The 20,568-nt window shown below is 51.8% G+C and overlaps 1 protein-coding gene across 3 annotated transcripts in view; it reads left to right on the forward strand.

The window, feature by feature from the left end:
* Positions 1–20,568, forward strand: part of NMNAT2 (nicotinamide nucleotide adenylyltransferase 2) — a 188,365-nt gene that overhangs the window by 165,456 nt on the left and 2,341 nt on the right. For all 3 annotated transcript variants that reach the window (XM_032862672.1, XM_032862673.1, XM_032862674.1), the window contains 5 exons: positions 201–281; positions 1,463–1,507; positions 5,637–5,713; positions 17,947–18,048; positions 18,204–18,271. In XM_032862672.1, the coding sequence (XP_032718563.1) occupies positions 201–281; positions 1,463–1,507; positions 5,637–5,713; positions 17,947–18,048; positions 18,204–18,271 (373 nt within the window). The remainder of the gene's footprint in view (positions 1–200; positions 282–1,462; positions 1,508–5,636; positions 5,714–17,946; positions 18,049–18,203; positions 18,272–20,568) is intronic.

Below are 20,568 nucleotides of genomic sequence, written 5' to 3' on the forward strand. Positions count from 1 at the left end.
CAATGCTTGCGCCTTGGACTGTGAACGGGAAGGAATGTTTGCGGTCACATTTCTGTTCTTTCTCTCTACCCTCCTGCCTCCCACTACCCAACCCCTGCCCCCTCCAGGGCAACCTTATTGTTTAAGTGGCGCACACGCCCGGCTGTAAGTGGTGAGCGGTTCTCTCCCTCTGTCCCTGTCTGTCTTGCTCTCTCTTATAGCCAAGATCTTGGGGAAGGTGGGAGAAAGTCTAAGCCGGATCTGCTGTGTCCGCCCACCAGTGGAGCGCTTCACCTTTGTGGGTAAGGGAGCAAAGACCTTCTTTGCTGGTCCCGTCTCTTCTTTGTCCCCTCCCTTCATTCATTCTGCAAACACCTCCCAGCACCTGCTGTGGGATGACAGTTGAAAGAGCAACAGTGGAGAGAAAATGAAGTAAACAGGAAAGTCCCCGGGCTTGCACGGCAAGAGTCCCGAGGGTGTGCCCCACCTAGCCTGTGGCTGCCTAGACCCTGTTGCTGTGCTGATTCCCCACCCCCACCCCTCCCACCCCGCCCCCACACGCAGAATGAGGTCACATGCCTAAGAGTTTTCAGGGGCCCAGAATCCTTCCTCGGGTCCTCCCAGCTCTGGCAGTGTATGCACCCCTCTGATAGGCTACCAACACCCATGCTCTTTCCTTAATTCCCTGTTGCTGGCTGTTCCCTCAAGGACTCCAGGGATGAGAATGTCCGAGTTGCTGCATCCCAGTTCAAATCTGCAGAATTGCTGAAGGTCTAGACCTCATTCCTTTGATGCTTTGGCGCTGACTTCTGCCACTTCTGAGATTTCCAGTTTTCCAAAAGGAACTAAGAGGGGTAGCGGAGGAGGAAAGGAGACAGGGGACCAAGGTGGCAGGTCTGTGGTTTTGTGCACACCGTGAACCCCCGTGCCAGCACTGCTGAAGAGCACTCGAGAGAGAGCACAGGTCCCAGCCTCTGTCTCTCTCGTCTTTCACGGGCTCTTGCTGTACCTGCCATCTCAACGAGCTCAGCGATGCTAGTTCTCTGAACCAGGCAGCCCGTGCCTGGGGCGACGGGGCTGCCTCCTGGTGATGCTGAGAGCCGTTTCTCTCTGTTTAGAGGACGTTGCTTTTGTGGACTACCTCCCACAAATACAGACAGAAACAGAAGGTGCTTAGCAGGAGCATGTGTGTGTGTGTGTGTGTGTGTTTGTCATCGGCTTCCTGGCGAAGATGTGCGATTCTTAAAGGCCCAGAAATGTGAATTCCCACTGTGCAGCACCAAGGGCTGCGTCCTCTGCATTGTAGGCCGGATTGCTCTCCATCACTACTCAGATGCCCTCTGTGCAGGGAGGCAATGACCCGCCTATCCCGTGCGTTCCACCCCACCCCACACACTCCTGAGGAGGCCCCTGGGCCGACGGCGTGCACGGGTGGCAGTCAGTCCGTCCCCTCATGCTTCTCAGTTCCCTCTCTCCTCCCTAGATGAGAATGCCAATCTGGGCACGGTGATGCGGTACGAAGAGATCGGTAAGTGGCTGGAAAAGCGGGGACACTTGGGGGCAGAATTGGGCGGGGGGAGAGGCTTGGAGACCCCGGGTTGTGCTCGCAACAGGGCCTGCTCCCAGAACTCCGGCTCCAGACTAGAGCAGATTCTGCGATATCTCCACCTGGCCAGTTCCCGGGAGGTAGGACCCGCCGGCTTGGCAGTGCTCCCGTTAGAGCCTCGTCTCCCTCATCCCAGACACGTGGAAGTTAAGCTTCTGCCACAGCCCAGGACCTTTCTTTGGCCCAAGACACTGTGTGAGGCCGAGAAGCTTCCCCATCTTCCTTATCTTCTTCCTTATTTCTGGGCTGGAGGGCAAGGAGGAGAGGAAGCTGAAAGCCACCTCCACAACCTCCCTGCAGCCGGCAGCGGTGGGCGGAGGCTAAGGCATCCCGGGTCTGTGGTAGGAGGTGGATGGACGGTGGCTCCACCCACCAGTCGTTGGAGGGGTAGGAGCTGACCCACCCTTGGAAATGAGCTCAGTCCTACGGAACCCTGGGGAGCAAACCAGAAAACTGAGGTTCCAGAGTGGGTGAGAGACACTGAAGCTGAGGAAGGGATAGATGGCTGTCGGGATGGAGCTGGAGTCGGCGCGGTACCAGGTGACAAGGAGGCTCAGTGACAACTGGCATGCTTGGAACGCTAGCGTGAGGGGCAGCCTGGTGTCCGGTGGACACGCCCAGTCTGCCGTCCCAGCTGCAAAGGTGCCATCCCCAGGGCTGGGTGTGGGTGCTGTGGTCCTGGGAGCATAGGACTATGCCGGGAGCCCCAGGGCCTCTGCCAGGAGGCCCAGCACATGTGATATCGATTCAAGGAGCCTCCCTGGGTCCTGGCCTCTGATCTGAGGAGCAGTTGACTCCTACTGGTTTGTCAGAACCCTTTCTAAGATTTTCAGGAAGTAAGCAAACTGGTTGTCAAATGTAGCCGATACTCAAAATTAAGTCATTTTAAACAACAATTAAATACACTGTATTAACAACAAAGATCCTGAGTACTCAAAACTCGCTTCTGAGTTACTTTCCTGTATTTTAATGTCCTTTATTTCCCCGCCCTTCACCGTCTTGAAGCCACAAAAAGCAGCAGCGTGGCTTCCTGGTTGCTCCCCCAAAACAGGGCAGAAGTATTTGGGTCCAGGTTCCCCAGCTCCCAAGCACCCCAAGGGCTCGGAGGAGAAGCAAGCCTTGAATCCCACTTCCTGCAGTTCCGCACCTGGCCAGGAATTGCATTCCCTGGGAGGTCCTCCGGAGCAGCCCCGCTCTGAGCAGTCTTTAGACTTGCAACTGTATTCAATGTGTGTTTCTCTAGTTCCTTGTTCCAGAAAGCATTTACTGTGGCAAGCGTCAGCAGTGACCTTGTTTACCTTCCTGGCTCACTGGGCCAGTGTGTGAGGCCATACCTGCGGGAGCTCCCCGCCCACAGAGAGGCCGAGCTAATGAGTGTTTGCACAATTTGCAGCAAGTTCCTTATCTCACCCTCAAGTTCCTTATCTCACCACCACCTGGTGAGGGGCAGGGCTAGCCTGACCCCATCTTACTCTTCTTTCCAAGAAGGGAAAGCTGGGCGGCCACAGCTATCATGATCGATTCAGGGCCTGGTGTGGTCCAGGTGGCGTGGCCTCAGAGGGCAGTGGGAACTGGAAATGGCCCCGGAGGTCCTGGATCCAGGTCCTGGACTTCACAAAGTCAGGCTTCCTGGGAGGGGAGTGTGGTGGGACAGTGCGGATTCTACCTCCTGGCCCTGGATCCTTGGAAGGTGGTGAACCGGGGTAGGAGGTAGAGCGCAGAGGAGGTGAAAGGAAGCTGCCTTGCTTCCCGACTGTGTGCTAGGAGGCCCTCTGGCTCATGAGTCCCCTTTTTGAAATCCCCTTGCACCTTGCAGGAAAGAAAAAGCCGTCTTCTAGCTCAGCTAGCGCCTATGGCTCCACTTCCCTGTTCTTAAACCACTGACTGCTCTAGGGGGCTGCCATAGAGCGAAGGCTCTGGAAAATGCTTGCCTTAGTCGCCTGCAACAAACCAGGAGAGATTGCTGCTGCCCTCCAGCGGCCATGCATGGGATCCCAGGCTCTGCTAGGGCCTCTGGGCTGTGACAAATGTCTCAGTTCTGGTCCTGTAAGAAAAGGTGGACACCCCACTTTTTAACTTTCTGTGCTTTGGCTTAAAAAAAAAAAACAAAAAACCCACTGTATTCAAGTGGGAAAGGGAGTTCCTGACTCAGGAATAGAAAAGAGTTATTTTCATGGCTATCGAGCAGGCTTTCTCAACTGTGGGCTATTGACATTTGGAAATAAACAATTCTGTGTCTTGGGGGCCGCCATGTGTCTTGTAGGACGTTCCCCAGCATTCCTGTCCTCCGAGCACCAGATGCCAGGAACATGTGCCCTCTCCCTGGTCTTAGCACCCAGAGATGTCTCCAGGCACTGTCAAATTCAGGAGCCGTAGCTGCCCTCTGGGTCTGCCGACACACAGAAATCCAAGGGCCAGCACAGCCTCTGGACGGTGGCACCTGACCGAAATTTTAGGCAATCTGAGTTACAGTACAGAGTTACAGGCAATCTCTTTCCACAGAACGAGGACACTTGGAACCCTGGGTGGTTCCAGGTGGGAGGTGGGGAGCCGTAGGATCCCAGGAGGGAGCCCAGTGTGGCTCCTCTCAGCCATAGGGAGATTGGTTCCTTACCGCACATGGGGAGTTGGGCCAGAAGTCCCATGTCATGACTTGGAAGGAGGGAGACACCACTTCCCCCAGGACCCCCAGACTGCAAACACAAAGGCCATGATGGCCCCAGCAGAGCCATCTCAGATGGCCTAGAAGGCTCTTAGACTACTTGCCTGCATGGCCTCTGCAGGCACCTTGTCTGTTGTTCACGTACTCAGTAGGTCCCGAGCACCTACTGTATGCAGGTCATTCTGCCAGACCCAGGGGCTAGAAAGATAAATTAAGGTCCCTGCCCCTGAGCACATCTTTGGGCTACAGAATGGCATGGGGGAGAGGAGATGCTGCAGGAATATTTAGGAGCAAAGGACCCAGGGCTCCACGGGGCTCCCTGAGGATGGGCTATGGGTGGGACAGATACTGACACTATCGTCAGCCCAGTTGCCTTCCTTTTCTGAACCATCTGGAGAGTTCCACAGCAGGGACAAGGTCACCGTCTGAATCCTGGTCAGGTTCCCCAAGCGAACTGTGGCGTCTCAGGCAGGCCTACCTAACGGCCTCCTCTCAGCCTCGGTGCAGGGTGGCAGTGGTCTTGGGAAGTGGTCTCGGGGCAGGGCCATCCCTCCCATTTTGGAAAAGATGCCCACAGCCACAGCCTCTCACTGGAGGGCCCAGGATACCTGGGAACCAGACGTTCCACACCTGGCTGGTGTCCCTCCCCCTGTGGTTTGGAGAATCCCAGGATCCTTTTTTCCCCCCACTGCTCCGGTTTAGTAAGTCGGTCAGTCCTTTTTGAAGGGGCTTCTCTGGGATGATGCAGAATGGGCTTTGGGAGGGAAAGAAAACAAAGGACAAGCAGGACATGCACCTGGGAGGGGGGCGGGGTGAGCTCAACTCCGCTTCTCAGGCTCCTTGCTGAGGACGATGGCCTGGTAAAGAAAGGACATCCAATGAACTCAGCGACTGCATGGGGACACTCTGTGTCCCCCCAGACCCTTCATCATGTCCGCATTTGTGATAAAGAACAAAGCCTGGATAATGCACGGCTGCAGAGGAGCCGAGCTCTGTTAGCACTTGACCTTGATATGGAGCAGGAGAGAGAGCCCTGCAAGACCTTAGACAAGCCACATGGCCGGCTCCATCTCTCTTGGGACAAGCAGCCCTCCCAGCTTAGCAGGGAATGACCTCTGTCCCAGGAAACCCTCAGTACCAGGCAAACCAAGACCCGCCCTGTCCTGCATGAGAAAGTCCTCCCACAGGGGGATAAGAGTGGACTGTAGATGACCCAGCAAGGCAAAGTTGTCTACACTGCGCACACCACGGTGCAGGGGAGCCTGGCGGAGCTGGGTGCCGGAGGCCCAGGGAATTGGGTGGCTTCTGTATTTATCAGGGGCGAGGCTGAGAGTTGAATGTTTTCCAGGTCTCCACTCACCCCTGTGCCAACTCTGTCCCCCTCCCCAGAGCTGCGGATCTTGCTGCTGTGTGGCAGTGACCTGCTGGAATCCTTCTGCATCCCGGGGCTCTGGAACGAGGCGGATGTGAGTAGCAAGGCTCCTACAGCACCGCACACAGGTGCCGTGGGAAGGATGGGGAGGGGGCACCTGGGTTCGGCCTCTGCTCTCTCCTCCCCCACACTGCCTCCCCTCCCCAAACCAAGGGGCCCATATCCTGTGAGCTCCCAAGAGGACAATCCATTCCCATGACTATGGAAGAAATTCCCACGGATCCCAAGCTTTGGCTTTGACTGCAGTTTTATACTCACTCCCCCTTGGGCTTGCTCCTGGAAGGCCCCGGGGAAGAAAGCAATCTGAGTCAGAGGATACCTTCTCTGAGTAGTACTTGGAATGATTGTGTGTGGCAGAGGCAGTGGGTAGGGGAGGGAGGGATTAAGAAAAAACCCAGCGGCCTTTTGAGATTGTGGTTTGTTTTCCTTTGATTCCTTTTGAAGAGGTAATAAATACCACCCTAGAATTCCCTCAATAAGAAAAAAGGGGTCAGGAGGGGAGGCATTTGTGGCAGAAGGTCAGTAGAATCCGTCCAGCAATTGACTGGGGATAGAAACAGGAAGTTAAACTTACACCACGTAGAAGCTCAGCGGACATCTTTTGTTGCCAGATCTGGGGGTGGTGGTCTTAAACCAGCTCATTCACAAGTTACTCACCCTTGGTGTGTAAGTTCATTCTTGCTCTTTCAATAATTCATTCATTGCATAGCCTGAGCCATTGCTAGTTCCCAATTCCATAGCTCCCCCACAAGATTTTTATTTATTTGAGCAAAAGAGTGAGCAAGAGAGAGGCAGCGAAAGAAGCAGACCCCCTGCTGAGCGGGGAGCCTGATGTGGGGCTCTATCTCAGGCCCCTGGGATCATGACACCAGCCAAAGGCAGACGCTTAACCAACTGAGCCACCCAGGCCCCCACACCCACCGCCTCAGTTCCCCAGCCCTATGCAAGTTGGGTTCTCAAGGCAGTAATTCCAGACCTAGTACTTTTTTTATTAACTTGCTGTGAGACCCCAAACAAATCATCAACGGTCTGGGCCTCAGTTTATTGAGATATAATTGATGTGTAACACGGTATTCGTTTAAGGTGTACATTGCAATAATTTGAGATCTGTGTATATTGCAAAATATTACCACAAGTTTGTTAACATCACGTAGTACAACTTGGTTGTGCTTTTAAAAATCTATAGCATGTTATCTATCACGTTCTGACATTTACAAAAATAGGCAATACAGTCTGTTCCCCCAAATATCAGGTGGCAAGACACGTACATAGGAAATTTTTTTAGGTACATGTATGTACGTTTCTGGAGAGAGAGAGAACCTTCAGGATCAGATTCCAGATTCCAGCTCTATTCGAACACCGCTCATGACAAAAGCTATTTTGAGCCTCAGTTTATCCCATCTCTAAAATGGGTGTAATAATAGTGCCTATCTCATAGGATTTGGGGGAAATTAAATGAGATGGTGTATATGAAGTGCCCAGCCTAGTACCCGACACACAGTTACATACAACAAACGTTCATAAGCAAATTTACCTAAACAGACTCACAGACATACACACAGATATTCTAGGTGAAGGGTGTGAGTGCTAACATGCTGTGGGAGGACCAGGAGGGGAGGGAGAGTTCCCCAGAGGTGAATTATGCTGTGTAGGCCTTTCACCTCCACCCCTGGACCATTTCTTGCAGGTGAAATTCTAAATCTCCTTTCAGTTCTGGATGAAAGGGCTTAATTAATCTTTACTTTCCTCTCTACTTCACACGGTACTGTGAAAGTAAACAGTAAGAAGGCCAAAGTTGTGTACCAGATCTCGGCAGAGCTCTTTCAAGAATCTAGGCAAATCGGGGATGGGGGCAGCTGGGGGCGGGGAGGGGACACATCCCACTCACAGGCCCAGATAGTCCAGGAGGGATGAAGTCAGCCCCTGGGGCGGCAGCCTGGAGGACCACTCACAGGAGCAGGGAATCCCTAGAGCCCCCTCTCAGGGGCCCACCCAGGCTCTCTGGAGCCTGAAACTTAGAGCATTTGGGGCCCTGGAAGCACGGCCAGTCCCTCTCTGTTCCTCCCGGTTAGACTGCCAACCTCAGGTCCTCCGACTTCTTGCCAAAATGGCCGCTCTTGCTGTTGTCAGATCTGACCTTTGAAGACTAAGAAGAGGAGCCGCAGGTCTCTCCTCTTCCTGTTGGGCTCTGGTGTTGAAATAACAGCACAAGTTAAGACAAAAAATTAGAGCAACCAAGAGCTGTTGATTTACTGGGACTGTGACAGTGAAGGGAGAGCAAGACCCTCATTGGTGCTCCCCCTTGGTTGGTTACTCTGAAGACCCAGAGTGCCCAGCCTGGCTCCTCCAGGGAGCACACCAAGAGGGCCGGACTCTCCTGTCTGGGGTTAAGAATTCCAGTTCCCAGCACAGGCAGCAGGGGTTTGGGTAAAGCAGAGGCTCAAAGCTCACTCCAAAAGGCTCTCCGAAATCTAGGTGGGGCTCTGTTGCCCCATCCCCACTCAGTCAGTTGCTCTGGCCCCTGATTTAACCCACAGCCAATCTGTGGGGTCCTTAGAATCATGGCACCTGAGGTAGAGGGGGAAAAAAAAATCAAGCATCTCTTTCCTTACATAACGAGTGTGAATCTCAACCCACAAAAGAGGTGTGCTAGAAATATCACCTTTGATTTATTTAAATCAAATTAAAATTCAAGTCCAAATCTATTCCACAGGGCTGACGGTAAGTTAGTCTCAATTATTGTATTACCGACTAGCAGAACCTGGAAGGCTTCTGTGGGCCCTGAACATGAACATCAGTTCATTGGGGTCCCCACGGATGCCGTCTCTGTCTGGACATTCGTGATCACCTGGAAGTGGTGGGGTGTTGCTGGGCCCCTGGCCAAGTCTGGAAGCCCAGCGCTGGGCCCCACCCACCCATGATCACCAGGACTCGTCTTCTTCTGAGGTTTTGCCCCTAGGGTGCTGCCTGGGTGGGAGGAGCGGGGTGGTTTTCACCGTCTAGCTTCCTCCTAGTGTGGAAGTTGTGTGTGTGTGTGGGGGATAAGTTGGGGGGAGGGAGGCAGAGAACACGGAACCTCTTCTTTCTTTTCGAAAGGTGTCTTTCCTATTTTCTCTCATCGTAAACATCTAGTGAAATCTCGTCAGTGAGTTCAAAGCCACTGACTGCATCATTCCTGCCCTGCAAATTAGAGAGCAGGGTCTGGTGAAGGGTCTGGTTCTCTGCTAGAAATAGGTTTGGGCTGAGCAGAGGGGGATGTAGGGAGCGCACAACTAGTTAGTGACTGGGCAGATGATTCCACTGTGCTTGTTGGGGGATGGGTGGATCTCAGGGTCTGGAAAAGGAAGGTTGGACTTTAAAGACTAGGTACAGGGCGCCTGGGTGGCTCAGTGGTTAAAGCCTCTGCCTTCGGCTCAGGCCCTGATCTCAGGGTCCTGGGATTGAGTCCCGCATCGGGCTCTCTGCAAAGCAGGGAGCCTGTCTCCTCCTCCTGTCTCTCTCTGCCTGCCTCTCTGCCTACTTGTGATCCGTCTGTCAAATAAATTTAAAAAAATCTTTAAAAAAAAAAAAAAAAGACTAGGTACAGGGTAAGTCCTGCTTATCCTACCAGAAAATTCTACCATCTGGAGTTTGCCTGGAAAGGTTCCATTTTAGGGTTTTCAGTTCCTGACCATGAGATTACCAGGGGTGAGGTATATGAGACCTATTTCTATCCCAGATTTCTTCATTACCTGATGGCCCACAGGATAATTGTTGGCCACAGACCTCTGTTTAGTGACCATGAGCCCAAACCCCTGCATCTGCCTGCGACTGGGGACAGGAGGTGGGGAGAAGCGCAAAGCTCCTTGGGAAGGTCACACACCCTGGACCCGCACCCAGCCTCCCATGTTCTTCAGAATCCTGAGGATTCTGATGGCAGGAGAAAAGCCACACTAGTTCAGACAGGTCTGGAGAGAAATAGGAGTCTCTCCACCCTTCTGTAGAGAAAGCTCAAAGCGGGCTGGGAAGCAGCTGAGTTGGTTGTCCCGCAGCGGGCTTTCTCCAGCAGGGTCACAAATTCCCCAGAGTCCATCTAGGTCTTGTAGTCAGGACTCCTGAAGCAGTGCTCTCCATCCAGAAGTCTCACACCACAGCCAAAGGAACAACCCCACCTCCTAACTCATCCCTTGGGCATTTCCTATTAGGCACAAAGATCCATTAGCCCATGATGAATTCTGACCTCCTCTGACCAATGACACACCCTTCCCCTTACATTCCAGGGGGAGAAAATTCCATACATATTCATCAAGATTCTCTCCAGGGGATACAAAAGAGCTGCTTGTGTGGCCAAGCAGTTGGTTTTTTCATTCTTGATTCCTGAGAGCAGTCAAGACCCAGGCTCCTGGGCTAGCTTTGGAGATCAGCAACTGGGGTTGGGGGAGAGGGGCCAGCCCTTACCATCTCTGGTTTTTTATTAGAGTTGGTCTCCCCTAGGGGACCTGATCTTTGCTGTGCGGCATCCTGGCACTAGCACTGAAGCAGGTATCTCTGTGGGAAGTCAAGGCCAGAAGAGAAAGGGTAGGCCATGGGCACACATTGCTGAAGCCGGAAGCTATTACACTCACTCCCCTCCCACAGATAAAATCAGTGGTCTAGGGCTCTTACGCTGTCAGCTAGCTTTGTCCATCATATTATAATGGAAGGCAGTCTTGCAAATTAATTCTGATTCCAGCATTCTTTCCTTCAGTCAATCTTTCAGCTAATACTTTCTGAGTTTTCGAGCCCAGGATGAATATAAGCACGTTGTTTGTCCTTAAGGCACTTGCAATCTAAAAATATCTTTTCTTTAATATTAGTTTTTTATAGTGCATCAAATAAAATTGTGGAAGGTTTAGAAGAGTTCCTGAGACTAATAAGCGCTCAAAAATGTTGCCTGTTATTCATCTATTGGTTTTAAAATATTTGTTGACTACCTACCAAGTGCGAGACATTGCTCTAGAGCTGACTGAGCAGGGAGAACAAAACAGACAAATCTTCCCACTGTGTGCTCTTTGCTTTCTAGTGGGGGAGAGAGACAGTAAAGACTTGGATGTTGCTCATGGATTAGCTCAGTGAACCCCTAGCACACTCCTGGGAAAGTGGAGGTGGCACAAGTCTTCAGATCTCATCCATAAAAGACAGTGAGAAGAATGAGAAATTTATATATTTCATAGCAGGTTGCAAGAGGGGAGGTCTTGAGCTGGGCTTTGAGTAATGGGCAGGGTTGTGGTAAGTGGATGGAAAGATGGGCTTTTCAGTTCCAGAGAAGACTTTGAAAGATGGAATGGTGGGAGTAGGAGGTTCTGCGGAGACGGTTCTGGCTGGTGGAAATAGATTATCTTGGTCTTTATTTGAGAACCTTTTGACTTTTCAGCAAACAGGCGAAGTCATCCAGTTTAATGATTAAATGTATTAGCTACTTTCAAATGGTATTTGCATTTCAAATGAGCAAGGGGCAATAATTAACCCAAAGGAATGAAAATCTAAAGGCAGAACCGGAGGCACCAGAGATGGGCGGGTAAGGAAATTGTGTTTTCTTTTTCTTTCTTTTTGTATTTCTTGAAACCCAGCATTCCACAGGCTGGCTCTAATTGGCTGTACCCTACATCTTTCCAGCCAACCAGCCATGGGCTAACTGCTTCCTACATCTACCAGCTATGGGAAAACCACCAAAGAAAATAAACAAAGGAAGAGCCTGGGGCACTAGCCACTCCAGAAGAAATCCCAGGGCTCCAGGGCTTGTAGAGCAAAGACAAACATTTGGTCTTTCAGGCTCAGATGGTTTTTATCAGTCCAGCCCCAGCCAGGAAACCCAGTGGACACTTCCACCCCAGGGGATTAGGCCCCCACACTGATAAAACCTATGTCGAATTTACAGGCTCTAGGGAAGGAGGCTTAGCTCCTATCATGGAAGATTCTGGTTCTCATGTGAAAGATACTGTTGGTTTGGTTTTCAAGCTTTTGTCTGAGTCTGGAATCTCTTGCCTTCCCACACCCCCCAAACTGGAAATGGGAGTGGGGGTAATTTCCTCTGGGAAACCCCTTTGAAGGATCATTTATTTGCAATTATGAGAGCCATTCTGGAAATGCCTTCCCACTTTCTCAATGCTGGTCATACTAACCTCTTGCCTTGCTTTCCCTCCAGAGAGGGACAGAGGCCAGAACACAGGTGGGGGATTTTTTGCTGAAATGGGTGAGGCATATTTCAGAAGCCCCTAACCCACTGTGTGGCTCCGGCTGGACACCTTTCCTCGCAGTTTTGCAACCCAGCTGGACATAGACAAAATTATATCCTCCAGGGGGCGATGTGGAGTAATGAACGGAGGAAGCCCATGATAAATCTGGAGAAAAAAAAAAAACACTTTCAAACCAAAAAAGTTTCAAGTCACTAAAATGTGAATCTGAAGAAACAGATCTTGAAGGGATTTGATGTGGCAGAAAGAGTCTTTGAAGCAGACCAGAGTGGGTTCCAATCCCTAACTAGCTAGTCTGTCTCACTGACTCTTAATTTCCCCATCTGTGAAGGGAGGACTGAGGCCCATTATCTCAGAAGACCACTGTCGTAAGGGTTAAGTGTAATAATTGGGAAAGCTCCCAGTACTGTGCTTGGCACATAACAGATGGCTTAATACCTGTTTGTTTCCCTCCTTACTGATAGTCCCTCGTCCATTCCCGAACATCCTCATCTGGAGAAGAGAGCACGGTCCGGGGGACATGGTCAGGATCCTGAATCCCGATTTCAGAATGATCTTACAGAAGATCTAACCACTTAGGCTCGCCTGGGTAAATCAGTGTATAGACGGAGATCACAAACAGAGATCACAAGTAGGCAGAGAGGCAGGCAGAGAGAGGAAGGGAAGCAGGCTCCCTGCCAAGGAGAGGGCCCGATGCGGGGCTCGATTCCAGGGCCCTGGGATCATGACCTGAGCTGAAGGCAGAGGCTTTACCCACTGAGCCACCCAGATGCCCCCCACATGCATTCTTATTTACACTTTGGTTTATGGTTTCTCCCTCCTGGCAGGTAAGCGCTACGAGTACACTAGGTTTGCCTGTCTTATTTGGTAGCACCAGGAGAGTGCCCCATTTGCCATATACACGACATGAGAGTTTGTGGGATGAAAGAGTATCTCCTCCTTGGTTGGAGGAGCTTAGCCCATCAGAGAGTTTAAGTACACCAAGAGATGTGGCCCAAACTTTTATCAGTTACTTATAAGGCATTAGCCAGAACAAGGTATCAGCTACTTAATAGTAACCTGCCCTTATCCTTCATAGCAGCAGACACACTTGAAATAATTAATCATTTGTTTAATGCCTCCTTCTGGGTAGTGATTGATCCAAGAGAGGAAGCGCGTCTGTCTTGCTCAACCCTCTGTCCCTGGTGCCCAGGAAAGTACCTGGCTAAGAGCACAGGACATCCTCAGCCCGGAGCATCCCGCAGTTCCCACAGTGCGGTTCTTGAAATTCAGCCTCCTGGAAAGATGGTGATAACTTCCCGTTCCTTCCAGATCTGCCGCCTGGGTCCTCATGAGTGTTCTCTCTCTCAAGGCCAGTTTGCTTCCTCCCTCAACATGTCTCATATCCTTCCTTCAGATTCCCCACATTTGGGGAAGCAGAGTCCACCCCCTCCATCTTCCTCTTCCCATCCCCACCCTTGCCTCCCCTGGGGAGCTTTTGACCAGAGGATGAAAAGATATGATCAAAACACGGTGCCTGTGAGCAGGAAGCTGAAACAGGATGAATGTCACAGACCCGCCACCCCAGGCATGACCTGCCAGAGCTCAACTGAGAGGGCCAGTGTATGCTGGGCAGCGGCGGGGGCAGGGGTTGGGGAACTCTCCTCTGATCTCGCTAATTGTGGCAGAGCAGAATGGGTTCATATTGGTCAGCATCAGGGGAAGGACTTGCCAAGTGGGACAGCTCTGCTACCTTGGCTGCTCACTCACCTCCCCAGCCCTGAGGCAGGACCTGCGGAGAGGTCTTCACGAACACGCGGGAGAGGAGGCCCCCTCATGCCGGAATAGCAGCTCTGCCCCAGGGGCCTGGGCGCACTCCTGCAGGCTCTATGGGCAGGGAGAGCCTGAGTAACCCTCTGTTCCCCGGGGTCACATGTCCACCCCAACGCCCTGTTCCCCGGGGTCACATGTCCATCCCAACGCCCTACCCACCCACTCCCCAGGGCACAGGGTGACATCCTTGTCCTTGTTTTTGCTGGAATCCTCCAAGGGGCTTGTCTTACGAGTATCTCATTTTGACCTCATCCCAAACCAAGCCAGAGAATTAGCAGCTTAGGCAACTGCCCATGTGATTGAAAGCAACAATCCCCCAGAGGCTGGTGCCCAGCAGAAGGATTAGGGAGCTTTGTAAAGAGAGAGGCTCCAGCCCAAAATCCCTCGGGGGGAGGCCTGGGGGCTCTCCTTTTGTGGCTGGTTTTAAAGTTGCCCCAGGTGCTTCCACTCACCAATCGGATCAAATCTGGGAACCTGCCAAAGGAAGCTTCCCCCTTACTCGTCATGGGACCTGAGAGTCTATCTTTTGAGTAACGTCTTTGGGCCTCCCAGAGCTCCCATGAGGTCCTGTGGGCTCGTCGCCAGGTCCCGAGACAGGGAGAGTATATCAGCTAATGCCTCGACGACAGCTGCCAGACGAGACTCGGAAGGGATCTCCTTTGTCAACAGCACCGATTAAGCACGTATGAGCCACCAGGTCCTTGTCCCCTGGGGACAGAGCGGTGAACAAAACACACAAAGCTCCCTGCCTTCATGGAGGTTACCTTTATAGCAGAGAGAGAAAGAGACAAAAGTCAGGCTGGACAAAGAAAATATATAAGGTATTGGACAGACATGAAGGCTAAGGAGGAGCGTAAAACCCAGGAAGGGGCAGGGGCTGTGCAGGTGTGGATGGCGAGTGGGTCTGTGTGCCCGGCCCCTCAACTTGAAATAGCTTGGTCTCACTGAGAAGGTGACATTTAAGTGAAGACTTTTGAACCAAGAGTAACACAATCTATTTTAATATTATCAGTCTGGCTGTTGGGAATAGACTGAAAAGGGCAAGAGGAAAACAAGGAGACCAGGGCGATCTAAGTGGGAGGTGATGGGCATGAATTCATCTTCTGTTGCTACAGATCGGTGGCTTAAGGTCTCACAGAGGGGCGCCTGGATGGCTCGTTCGGTTAAGGTTCTGACTCTCGGTTTCAGCTCAGGCCATGATCTCAGGGACGTAACATCGAGCCCCGAGTCTGGCTCCGTGCTCAGCGTGGAATCTGCTCACCCCAGGGGTCCAAGGACTGAGGGTGGGGGGTGGGGGGGACTCCGATGGCACAAGGTTAGGGACATGAGAAAGAAGCAGCACAAGGACAGCAAAAATTGCACATGCTGAGATAGGAGGAAGCCAGGAGACACTGGTCTCCTGGGGGCCAGGTGAAGACAGGAGATGGCGTTTCGGGGGGAGTGGGAAGGACAGCTAAGTCCCTGCGTGAGACGGATACCTATGGGACCAAGGGCACGCCTTACCCACTCCAGCACATGGCATCTCTCCCCACCCCCAGACACACACCCACACCCAAATACCTTCTAGCATGGAAATCAAGCCCGGTGTCCTAGGATCCAGGCAAAGGAGCAGAAAAGATCTGCTGTCCCCAACCCAAACTCCCACAGACGTGCAGCTGGGATGCGGTTAAGCTCTATGTCTTGTCCTGTAGACCCTGTCCCCCTTGCTCCATCTGCGATTCCCAGGGGCCAAGTCTGTCACCTGTTTCTGGAAAAAGAAAACATCTTAGGTAGGCAGCAAGGTCTCCCTCTGCTTGCCACCCACTGAGTCCCCTGGAACTGTTATTGATTGAATGATCAGATCATTCGTTCCTGCGTGGGAAGCACCAGCCGCACTCATGTCACCCACAGGGTGACTTCCCCGGGGGAAGCCGGACTCCAGTCTGAACCATTGTTTGCATGCTTTCAAGGAGAAGCCTCCCTTTAACTAGCCCCCGTATTTCATTCATCGCTTGCGGAACATCCGCCCAGTTCTCGGAATCAAACCAAAGGCAGACCCTGCATGAGGCCACGTGCACCGGGCATCTTGAGTCTTCTGGCGAGACAGGCAGTTGAGGAATGTTCGTGTCTACCAGCTTGGATAGATTCCCTCCCCTCGTCTCCTTCTCCCTCCCCTCTCACTTCCCCCTCTCCTCTCCCTTTTCATTTCTCTTTCTGCACCCCACCACTTCCCCTGGAGTTTTAAGCAGTGCTTAGACCCCGGGTCCTCAAGCTGGTTGCATACTGGAATCTCCTGGAAAATTAAAAAACAAAACAATTGCTGCTGGGTCCCACCTTCAGAGATTCTCGTGTCACTGTTCTTGGGTGTGAGCTGGGCTTTCAGAGTGTTGAAAGCTCCTCGGGATTCTAATGCTCTGCCAGGTTCGGGAACCAGTGCCTTGGTGACCTGAGCTGTGGGTCCCAGCGCAATACTTTAAAGCTGTGGAGGGAGGAGCTGGGTTGACCTCCAGCGCCTGGCCCTGCCTCTCCCTGACATTCCCGGTTTCCAGGACAAGTGCTTGGTGCCGGTTTGCCCCAGCTGAGCATGACTGACAGCTGCAGCTTGCCCTGTAATGCTGTGTCCCTAACAAATGACACGATCCGATGGGGACTCTGATATTCTCTCTATAGCTTCTAACTTCTCTCCACAGCTTCCCTCCTAGGGCACCTTCCACCAGCTTTCTGTGTTGGCAACAGCAACGCTCCCGCTGCTGCTCTAGCCCCGGTTGTAAGCAATAGCAGAAGTAGGGGAAAGGTGGCTGGAAACACCCAAGGGCATGTGTACACGTGCCTGAGCACACACAGACATATGCGAACAGAATCAATGAATGAGGCTGAGAAGTGGGATTCTGTTCGTATCGAAATTGTCTGATACCGAAGAAGGGGCCCCAGTGCTCCCTAATGTCTGTTTTTGTGGCACTTATTAGAGGAAAGACCTGGGTCCCTTGCCACTGGAGCAGGTCTTGCACAATGAGCTTCCTGCTTAGAAGTAACCTGTCTCCCCCTCCCTTCTCTCCCCATCTGGGATCCTTAATTGGCAAGATCGAAACAGCAATATGTCTGGGCAAGATCCAAGTCTATTAAATGCCATAACTTTCAGGCTTTTTGAAAATAAAAATTGGCACGAGTTTCCAGAAAGCAACTTGGTAATAAGCCTTAAGACTTTGAAATCCATTCAGTGTATATCGTTTCATCTAATTATTTTACTTCTTATCATAAGGAAATAGTTAAAGATGTGGCAAAAGATTTATACATAAAGATCTTCAACAAAGTGTTATGTATACTTGCAAAAAATCAGAAGTAACTGTACACATTCTATAAGACTGGTTTAATATATCATATATGTCATAGTACAATGAAATAATCAAACTGTTACAAAAATGCTAAATAAGTGCTAATAAAAAAAGCTAAATAAAAAATACAGATAAAATGGTTACTTTTTCAGTGTAAACCACTTGTAGTTATATACACTTACTTGTAGAGAAGGAAACTGTGGACAGAACGCACCACGTTAAGAGTAGTTTATCTGGATTGTATGATCGTGATTGATTTTTTTCCCCCCTGAATTTCCCAAGCTTGTACTCTGTGTATAACCAGAAAAAAATAATTTTTTTCTTTATGAAAAGGTTTCATTTCTCATTAGGGCAGCAAACATGGTTCAGAGGCTGATCTCAGAAGTGACCCCACAGTCCTCTTCCAGTCACTGCCTGTGGGAACACGGGTGTTCCAGGCCCTTCTGTGCTCTTTGTCACACTTGAGTCCCCAGCAGCTCTGACATGGCTGAGCCGGGGAGCATCCAGCCCTCCTCAGGCGTCCGGCCGTGCGCTGGGGTACACCTGCTGGGCAGCGGGACGCATGTCACCTGGGAGGGTGTCCGCCACGTGAGGACCATGTGTCTTTTCTGTTCTCCTTCGGCACAGTGGACCCAGCCGGAGCCTCAGGAATTGGCGATATCGCCCAGACACGCGGGAGCACGTTTGTTCCTTCTGTCCAGAGGTATTTGTGAACCGTCTTCTGTGGTGGCAGGCAAAGTCCCCACTCATTCCACTGACACGGTGACAGGTTGTTACCCGAAAGAGCTGACTGGTAGGGCTGAGAAGGCAAGCTTAGGACCAGAGAGTGGCCTTCCACAGGGCAGACCAGACCATCTGCTAAGTAGCTGGAGGCGTCTCACCAAAGGCGTCTTACCTTTGGTCTCACTAAAGGTCGCTCTCTGTGTTTGCAGATGGAGGTGATCGTCGGGGACTTCGGGATCGTGGTGGTGCCCCGGGACGCAGCGGACACAGACCGAATCATGAATCACTCCTCAATACTCCGCAAATACAAAGTGAGTTCTCCATCTCATCGCGGCCCTAGCTCTGTGGCGTGCTCCTTCGCAGGGGGACCTGCTGCGGGGGAGGGGAGGGGGGCAGGAAGAGGAAGGGTGCCTGAGGACTTTAAGGGGGAGGGGTGGGCAACCTGCTTCCTCTGCTCTGTCCCCAGAACAACATTATGGTGGTGAAGGATGACATCAACCATCCCATGTCTGTCGTCAGCTCAACCAAGAGCAGGTACGTTTGATGCACAGCCAGAGGGGCCTTGGTCAAATGGGCGGACAAGCGTTAATACAACTTTCCGCGGTTCAAGCGGACCCTTACGTCTGCTGACCCTGCTGCCTGGTATTCAGCCTTCTTTGGGGACATCACGTATTTGTCCCCAGTCATTTACTTTTTTTTTTTTTTAAGAGTGGGGGGGTAGAGGAAGAGAGAGAGAATCTCCCCCCCGCCCAGGTTTTATTTATTTATTTGTCAGAGAGAGAGCCCAAGCAGGGGGAGCAGCAGGCAGAAGGAGAAGCAGGCTCCCCGCTGAGCAAGGAGCCCGATGTGGGACTCGATCCCAGGACCTGGGCTCATGACTTGAGTCCAAGGCAGACGCCCCCCCCCCTCCAGGCGCCCCAGGAGAGAGAGAATCTGAAGCAGGCTCCACACCCAGCACAGAGCCCGACAAGGGACTCGATCTCACAACCCTGAGATCGGGCTCTGAGCCAAAATCAAGAGTCAGACATTCAGCTGACTGAGCCACCCAGACGCCCCCTCAGTCGTTTTCTTTTAAGGGTGGGGGGGTTGTTAGCTGGTTTTAGCTGGTTCGTGGGAGGAAGAGGATGTTTTTAGTTTGAGACTCTTTAGTTCGAGGTGTTTATGAAATACTGTATTAATGAGCATATAGGCTAAGCTATCCTAACAAAAAGAGCCCCAATAGTCATGGTTTCAATAAAAGATGTGTTTATTTCCCTCTTACTGAAGTCAAAAGAGATTGAATCTCTGACCTCTTACATGTGAAGCTTCTATCTGTGGGTCCACAGCTGCTGCTGGGGCCGCTGGAAAGGGCAGGAGCTTTGTCCTTAAAAAGGTGGCTTGGCGTTGCACACATCAGTTCCCCCTGTACCCCCGGGCTCAGCCCCAGTTGCGCAGCCATACCTTGCTTCAAGGGAGGCCAGCAAACGGACTTGATGTGCCCAGCTTAAACTCAGGAGGTTCTATTACTGAACAGAGGAACAGAGAATGGATGCTGAGGGCCAGGTGACAATCTCCGCCACCAACTCCAAGTGGAGACGTCCGGTGGAACGGGGAGATCTATGAATATGGAGGTCTGGGAGTGGAAATGGAACTGAAAGCCATGAGCACGGAAGTGTAAACTACGTTAAGAGTATGGCTGATCTCCCGAGGAGAGTCCCTGAGAAGAGAAGCATTTAGAAGGCTCAGGAGCCGTCAAACCAGCAGCGGCCCTGGCCCAAGAACCAAGGCGAGAGAGGCTGCAAAGATGGAGAGCCTTGTCGTCTCTGTCACGTATTTCCGAGAAATCAGGTGGGCCCAGCATTTTTAAAGGTCTGCTGGACTTCCTCCCTGGAAGATGATTCCGTAGACACCTCAAAGAGGAGCATCAAACTGTGAGGGGAGAGCTGAAGCCCAGCTGACAGGGGCCACCGAGGGGAGAGGGGAAGGATTTGGTTCCAAACGTGGCTGCGTGATAAAATTACCCCACAAACTTACACAAGCACACAAATTCCTGTGTCCCCTTCAGTCCCACTGAATCACAATCTGTGGTGGATGAGCCAAGGGATCGGCCCTCTGGGGGATTCCTTTTTTTTTTTTTTAAGATTTATTTATTTATTTGACAGACAGAGATCACAAGTAGGCAGAGAGGCAGGCAGAGAGAGAGGGGGAAGCAAGCTCCCTGCTGAGCAAAGAGCCTGATGTGGGATTCGATCCAAGCACCCCAGGATCATGACCTGAGCCGAAGGCAGAGGCTTTAACCCACTGAGCCACCCAGGCGCCCCTCTGGGGGATTCTGATCAAGTTGGGATTGGCACTTGGAAACCAAGAATACAGGCCACTTTTTCCAGAAGTCTCCCTGTGAACCATGCAGGGAGGCACGTAGGGACCTGGCTTGCTTGGAAGATCAGGACAGACCAAAGAGGCCGTGAGCCAGCCTCTGAGGGGGTCTCACAGGGCAGGGCTCACTGCCTTTCAGAATCTGTTATTTCTGGAGGAGTACGGGCAGTTTTTACAAATAGCTCCTTGAGGCCTGACATTCCCAAGACCATCATACGAGCAGAGAATGGGAAGCAGCCAGGCCAAGGCTGGCGCACACAACTGTGAAGAAACTAAGTGCCTCACTGGAACCTTTTATACCTGGTAGTGCCTTCCTCCTTCCCCCCTGCCTCAGAGGAGGTCACCTTCTTCTCTGTCAGGGCTCCCAGGAGGGAAAAGTGGTCCATCAGTTGTGAGACCATGATGCGGAGAAACACGAAGGAATAAGACAACAGTCAACACATTCAAACACCTGCTGTGTGCTTGGGCTATTCTAA

The sequence above is a fragment of the Lontra canadensis genome, unplaced genomic scaffold (genome assembly GCF_010015895.1).
Source record: "Lontra canadensis isolate GAN:19392208 unplaced genomic scaffold, GSC_riverotter_1.0 scaffold24, whole genome shotgun sequence".
In the NCBI taxonomy this organism is placed as follows: Eukaryota; Metazoa; Chordata; class Mammalia; order Carnivora; family Mustelidae; genus Lontra; species Lontra canadensis.